General features: G+C 45.3%; 1 protein-coding gene across 1 annotated transcript; it reads left to right on the forward strand.

The window, feature by feature from the left end:
- Nucleotides 1–2,752: 2,752 nt before the first annotated feature.
- LOC119164759 (venom serine carboxypeptidase) lies at nucleotides 2,753–6,394 on the forward strand. The gene is made up of 2 exons (XM_075872847.1): nucleotides 2,753–3,077; nucleotides 5,488–6,394. The coding sequence occupies exons 1-2, from the start codon at nucleotides 2,771–2,773 to the stop codon at nucleotides 6,321–6,323; spliced, it is 1,143 nt and encodes a 380-aa protein (XP_075728962.1). The 5' UTR covers nucleotides 2,753–2,770; the 3' UTR covers nucleotides 6,324–6,394.
- The last annotated feature ends 1,166 nt before the right edge of the window (nucleotides 6,395–7,560 follow it).

Below are 7,560 nucleotides of genomic sequence, written 5' to 3' on the forward strand. Positions count from 1 at the left end.
GCGAACGTCGCGAGAAATTTTTTTTGCTCGCTTTCTTTCGTGCATAGCGTCGCATTTCAAGCGCAGCCCAGAAAACACAAGGTATTTAGAATTATACAGTAAGCGAACACGCCACCTAATACTAACGTATTGCCTGAGCTAGTTCGGAGTAGCAGGCTAGAGCGAACTAGCTCAGGCCGACCTCTCTGCCTTCTAATAAATTCTCACTACTATTGATGTTACGCCTCAGACATGCATAATATGTGGTTTTTAAATTGTCAGCGTTCCCAAATATAAACGCAACCACGAGTTAAAGATGGCTGGGCGTTCAGCAAGTGCCTAAAGTTTGGCTGGGTGGCTGCATCGTTTAGTGTGACAGACAGACCAAAGTTTTTGCGTTCAAGTAGCCCCAAAAGCACTGTCGTCTTTATAAAATATGCTGTCCCGAACAGCCGTTAAGGTGAAGAATGTTGAAGCGGGGACGTGTGGGAGGAGTTAGAATAAACTAGCAGCTAACGTTGTCATTCGATAGGCATTCCCATCATGATATATATATATATATATATATATATATATATATATATATATATATATATATATATATATATATATATATATATATATATATATATATATATATATATATATATATATATATATGCGTCATTTCTGTTGTTCGTATGTGAATTTGACGTCGGGTTCCGAGAAATTTATCGATAATGCAGGTAATGCAGATTCTGAAATGTAGTTTTTATTCCGCGGAAATGCTTGAAAAGATGGTGACCTAATAGGGGCCCCCCACGTAAGAAGAAATACTTGAGGTCAGTATCGCGCGTGCAGGTAATGAGTATACTTATATGGAGGAGAAAAATGCTGAACGAATGCACGGACGTGTGCGCGCCAGTGGCGAAGAGTTCACGTACCACGCGTGTGGGACCTCTAAGGCATTTTTAAAGTAAGGACATAAAAACACGTTCAATATCCTTTACATGCATGCGCACATTATGCAAGTGGCTAAGTTTACCAAGTTCTTGCTATATTGATGTTCGTCTTGAAGATGAACCCCTTGCTTTTTTAAGATGGATGGATGGATGAAAAACTTTTATTGGGGTCCTGAAGGATTCCACCCCCGTTTTATAGGGGTAGGATCGCGGGCCGCTCCCACGTTGGGACGGGGAGGCCCAGCCTCACCGCCGCATCGTGGGCCTTTTCTTAAGAAATCACAGAAAAAAACGTCGCAACAGAAACTTGAACAGATATTGAATAAAAATGCTTCTCACTTGACGCGTATGCCAGAAGGTCAAAGGTCCATTCATACTCTACTAGTTGAGTCCAAACCGCGCCGGAGTGTGTTACCGTATCAGAGACGCGAAGCAGTGTTTTTTTTTTCAGCGCGAAAGGGGTTCTACCCAATCTATCATGATCCCTTGGATTTGCGGACTTCAGGCCTAACATTTAGGATGACAGTGAGGATTAAGCTGCATTCACTGAGGAAAGTGGGCGTGGCGAATTCTCTCACCATGCGTTAATCATCCATATGCAGCGTTTGTACGCACGTTTACGGCAACTGCTGAGGTCAGCAGGCGTTGGCTTTTCTTGTGGGTTTCTGCAACGCGCCCATCACGCTTGCTTGCTTCTGGCGTTCCTTCCGTGGTCGGCGTTGTCAACAATTCTTAAATGGTGTTGTACACATAGCTATGTATCTTGGAGGAGAAAAAGCTTTTATGGTCGACTCTTTGGTTTTTATGGCAATAGCAATTGTATCGATCGACATTCTTGGCTGGATTTTGCCGTCGGCGTCGGCATCGCCATCACTCACCACACACACACACACACACACATACACACACACACACACACACACACACACACATATATATATATATATATATATATATATATATATATATATATATATATACATACGCAAGAAAAAAAATCTAGCCAGAAAGAGATTCCGGCACGCGGAATCGAACGTGGGACCATTGCGTCATGAATGCGAGGCGTTAACCACTGAGCTACCGAGGGGTTTTTTTTCTTGCAACTACTTCATTGTTTAAAGGGCAAGCTATTTATATCTACCACTTGCAGCTGTTGGCGGGCATCTGGGGGGGGGATATCGTGTATTCAGCAAGCATTATCAGCAAGATGGCGCAATAAGTCATTGACGGCTCTGATCTTTCACGCGTACTTTGGCCCGCGGAGAGGAGGGGAGGGCACAATCTCTCACACGCCCTTATCTACCGGTGGGGAGGGTCATATGTCTTGGCTGGCGTTGGGCTTCCACTGGAATGATTCTGTTGTAGTTACGGAGCGCACAGAGGCCACTGCGATCGTTGCATAGCCTCGGTTTGCGAAAAGGGTGCGCTTTTCAGGCACAGCGAAGTAACAACTGAGACGCTTATTCGCGTTTATCTGTACCTGCAAGTACGTTTCGTGCGTCATTTGTGCGCGAAAAACGCGGAGCACATTTAGATTTGCTTGCCATTGTGCGCGTCACCTTTCATTTTGTTGCTATCGTGTTTATTGCTTCGGCTTTGCAGCAAAGCTGTGACTTTTTCTTTTGCTGACTACATGCGACGTGAATGGTGGTACACAATTGGTAGTGGCCATCATTATAGCGCTATATTTATAGGCTATCATTATATTTCGCTATTTCAACATTCGTTACAACGTCATTAAACTGGTACTATCAGTTTCTTTTTGCTTTTTTCCCCGCAGTGAAGTATGCGTATTTTTATGCCTGCTTGCCTGTTTCCCTGGTCAGGTGAATCCCGACCGTGCGCCGCTCATGGTATACCTGCAAGGAGGGCCGGGAAAGTCGGGCACATTCGGCCAGTTCCTCGAGGTCGGGCCCCTGGGCGTCAACTCGGAAGGAAAGCTCTACCGGAGGCAGCACACCGTCCAGAAGATGTTCAACGTCGTCTTCCTCGACCAGCCGGCAGGGTCGGGCTTCAGCTTCACGAAGTCGGAGAAGGGCTACGCTCGCAGCATCGATGACTGCGTGACAGGCGTGAGGGAATTCCTCAGGCAGTTCCTGCTCTTGTTCCCGGAGAACAGGAACCGCCAACTCTACGTAGCCGGCGAGAGCTACGGATGTGAGTCGATTCAGCTGTGCGAAGCACACATCACATCGAAGGTCTATACAAAGGGTCCTAAGACACATTGGGAAGTAATCATAACTGACCTTTGTATCATTGCTAATTGCCTCGCTAATTGATGGCTGCACACATTTCTCAAATCGAACGAGAACGAGCGGAGTTACACAGATTTGTAGCACAATTTAGGCCCTTCCTCTCTTCTCTCTTCCCGAAGAGCTCATTGGAAGCCACACCAGAAAAGATGACACGGGGGAAACAAGATATAGGGGCACGCGCGTCATGAAACGTGATCGTTACCTCCCGTTAGGATTCTTGTGCGCGCTAGTGTTTCAACTGCGTAGTCTCAGCCCACTAATAAGCGAGGTGCGGGCATGTGACCAAACCAAAGGGCAAGATGTGCATCTAATACAGAAGCCGTCCCTGAAGCCGTCAGCTATCAGCCAATAGGGGCAATCTGCTGTTTGACGACATGCAACTGAACCTCCGAACAGTGTGAGCATGGGAACTCGGTATGAAGAGAAAGGACTTGAGAGAGTGGCAATTTCTCGCTCCAAATGCAAGCTCTGCGTGTGACGCGGGACGGCAAAATATGGCTGAAGTGGTCGCAGTGGTGTTTCGTTGTTCGTATTATGTGTTTTTATAGACGATAGTCTTTCTTGGAATACTGTGACGCCGACTCGTGCTTATTGGTAAAATATATTTGCATGTCCAGAAATTTCAAGGTATTGTTAGTGGACATTTCACTAGTTAAGTTTCGCTAGACAAGGCGGTACGAACCCCGTTCGTTAAAAATGTGTAGCCTCTTGCATGTCTTCACATTAAAAGTTATGAAAACGTGGCCTCACAAAATCTGTTTTTTTTTTTTGTCGGCCGCGCCGTCATGATCTTACCACCACCAAGTGAATGCAAGTTTTAAAGATCTGCTGCAGAGGTTACGAACAATAGGCTTTCCTTTGACCTTGCTTTGTAATGTTGCTGAGCAAATTATGGCAACATTAAAACCGCCAAAAAACCAAAAGAAAAAAGAAAACCCTGACAAAAGTATCCTGGTCCTCCCATATGCTCATGAAGTGTGCCGCACAATCTAAAGAAAGTGTCACTAAAATCCAATGTCAAATTCGTTTTCAGCGCACCTCATAAGTCGCCTAGTCTCTGCAAGAAGACTAACGATGACCTTGCAGGAACCCGCTGGAAAAAGAAGATCGTGCAACATTTCATTAACTGCAGAGAAAACTGTTCATAACATTATCCTCACTTGCGGAAGATGTTACATAGGTCAAACAGGCCGATGCATAAATGAAAGGCTTGGAGAACATTCATACTCGCTAAAGGTGTCTGTGAGTTGGCACGTTGCAGACCATTGCAAAAAATGTGATTGTGAACTAATCTTTAAAAATAGCGATATTCTAGGCACTAACGCAAAGCAAGGACCACGGAAACTTTTTTAGCCTTTTTGAATAGCGGAGAACATTTTGTCATGTAGCTTCACTATATTGCTTCAAAAAAGTGAAATGAGATATCTGTCGAAAGTGTGAATTGGCATGTTTCCGTGATAACATGTTTTTCGATACGTTTACTGATTGTGCATTTCTGTATATATTGGAGTTCAAACGCAATGAAACATGGTCATTAGTCAGCGCGGTGTTTGTGTCTTCTCGCATCCGTCCTGTTCCAGTGCTGTTTCATTTTTCAAAGTCTGTGAGGGAACGATCGAGCTATTTATTTTAAGAGTCGAAACTTTACACTTCAGGAGGAAAGCGCTGAGTGTAATTTATTACCGCTAACACCGTCAGTCCTTTACAGAGTATCTATAAATGGTTGTCTGAAGGGAGATACGGGGTATAGAAAACATAGGCACCGTATTACAAAAGCCGGCGAAGACACTGATGGCATTACGAGAAACGAAAAACAAAATACTTTGAATGGGCACAAGCTCTTAAACTCAGAGCTGATGGGAGACTGACGTGTTGAATGGCGAAATGATAACTTGTTTATATTATTTGAAGAAAAAAAGAAATTATAAAAAAAAACGTTTGGCTTAGGGTTATTAGAGGCACATGCAAGTGACAAGATAACATGTAGAGAAACTTTAAAAGATCACGTATGTTGTGAAAATTAGTAAATAGATGACTTTCCTTCCTTGTCCGATTTCGATGCTATGTCTATGCAAATAGACGTCACATTTTAGGCGGCAAATGAGCGGGCACTTAATGCATTTCTATTTATAATCTGGCCAATTTGTGGATGGTCGCGAAGTGCATAAAGTGTATTGCTCCCGGAATACACCTAAAACATACTGTTTAGGTAATATTTTAAAAGCACACAAATGTCCATACTTCATTTTGCCTGCAGTCCATTGCGTTGTTTCATACTTAATTGGAATTCCCTACTTTGTTTCTCTTCTTAGCTCGCGGAGCAGTAGCCCTGTCCTACAGCTTAATGAAGAATCCAGATCCCAGCATACCACTCAAGGTGTCTGGCGTGATTGCCGCGTCTGCCGTGTTCGGCAACGCTCTAGACCTACTGGACTCAGCCGACACGCTGTACCATTTCGGCATGCTCGACACCCACGGCCGAGACGTGTTCAACCAAACGATGGATCGCGTCCGCCAGTTGTGGGCCAACAACCGCACCACGGCGCTGAACATTCTCAGTCACACGATATTCCGGCTGTACCATACGCCGAGCCTCTTCATGAACCTCACCGGTTACAACGACCACGCGAGCCTGTTCAGTGACCGGAAGCCCCGGGAATACGTCCACTACTTCCGTTACATGAAAAAGCCGCTTCTGAAAAGGGCTCTGCACCTATCTTCCCACGCTACGGTAGACAGTAGCCGGCTTCTGGTGATGCTTCATCTCTCCAGAGACTACGTCACCGATTTGCGAGATAAAGTCGAGTATCTTCTCGATGCCACAAGGATGCTTGTCTTGACGGGCCAAATAGACACGGTATTTGCCACGGTGAACCAAGAGAAGTACTTGATGACGCTCAACTGGACAGGGGCGTCGGAGTTAAGAGAATCGGCGAGGAGACCCTGGTACGCGGACGGGCCTGGTTCTAAACTTACGGGCTACGTCAAGACCGCCAAGGACCTCACGTACGTGGTTCTGACTCGCGCCGGACACCACGTAATAGCCGACGCATCCGAAGCCGCGTACAGTGTGATCGAGCGTTTCGCATCTGGCGTCGACGTCATCGATTCCAAGAGAAAAGTGTTGGGCGTGAATGAGCGCCGCTAACATGGCCACCACTTTCGCGAATGGTAACGCCACAAAGCATTGATTGCCAATAAATCCTATGCATCAGGGAATTTCTTTTAGGGTAGCCTAGGTGGGACATTCAAGATAAAGGTTTCCATATACGTTGCTGTGCGCTTATAGAGACGACACAAGTGGCTTAGGTGGTCACGATGAACTAATCAGTAGTATACGCGTGGTTAAGCGAGGAGAGTTCTGTCAACAAACGGACGCCCTTATTATAGATTGCATAACTGGTGTCGTTATACTTAATATTTTACTACGTAGATAGGCAACGACACTTGCTTCAAAACCACCGTCCCATATGAGTGGTCTATAGCTCATACAGATTAAATTAAAGACTAGATATAAACCAAAACTGTAGCTGAAGCTCATAGATGCCTTCCTCAGCACCTGATTTTGCAGCGTTCCAATATTTCGTTATGCAAGAATGTTGGTCTGTATACGTAGACACTAATATGTCTTTCTTTGTTATGTAATGAAAGGTAAACTGTCAGCAGCCTCGTGAACGTTAACATGTGAGTTATAAGTTCAGCACGTGCAGTAAAAGAGCGAAAATAGAGTAAGTGTAGCGCCAATAACCAATGGACCACTAGTGTCGCAGTCTTATACGTCGAATGATGGGAGCAGATGAATAGATACGACTACGAAGAGAATGGGTGATTAATTCTATTCTTTATAGTAGCCTATACTTCCTACGAGACGGCGCACCACCGTGTTCCTTTATGGAGTATAGAAAATGGCACGATCATTCTTTTTCTGCCCAACCATGGTTTTTAAAGGGGTATTGCCACGGGGGACGAATCCTCCCGTGTGAAGGCGGAGTCTAGTCACGTTAACAGGAGGCGATATATCCCCTCAAAAGTACCTCGCTGCCACGGTCATGGCGAACACAGAGGGAGACCATACTACTATGGAGGCTTGTAGAAGGCTGCGATCCAACAGTATTCCGTGTGCCCCGACCTGAGCAAAAGTGTCATATTTCGCGCCTGCCCGAAAAGCTGTTTTTTCCCCCCATCACGGGTGATTGATTGTCCTGTCTGGGAAATGGTCTGTCTCCTCAGTATACACGGCGAAGTTCCGCTTATACTCCCTAATCTGTGACGTCTTTGTCGCGTGATCTGCAACTCTTGCTTCTCCTTCGAGAATTTTTTTCCTTTTCCTCGTGTGAATAGTGCCTAATGGGTTACGGCTCTCGACCGCATAGCTGAAGGTCGCG

This window comes from Rhipicephalus microplus, chromosome 9 (genome assembly GCF_043290135.1).
Source record: "Rhipicephalus microplus isolate Deutch F79 chromosome 9, USDA_Rmic, whole genome shotgun sequence".
NCBI classification, from domain to species: domain Eukaryota; kingdom Metazoa; phylum Arthropoda; class Arachnida; order Ixodida; family Ixodidae; genus Rhipicephalus; species Rhipicephalus microplus.

What these genes read in the sequence shown, in the direction of transcription:
- LOC119164759 (XM_075872847.1), top strand. Translation starts at nt 2,771, where the DNA reads ATGGTATACCTGCAAGGAGGGCCGGGAAAGTCGGGCACATTCGGCCAG. An exon ending in AGCCGGCGAGAGCTACGGAT is followed by an intron (nt 3,078 to 5,487) that starts GTGAGTCGATTC and finishes TTCTCTTCTTAG; the next exon opens with CTCGCGGAGCAGTAGCCCTG.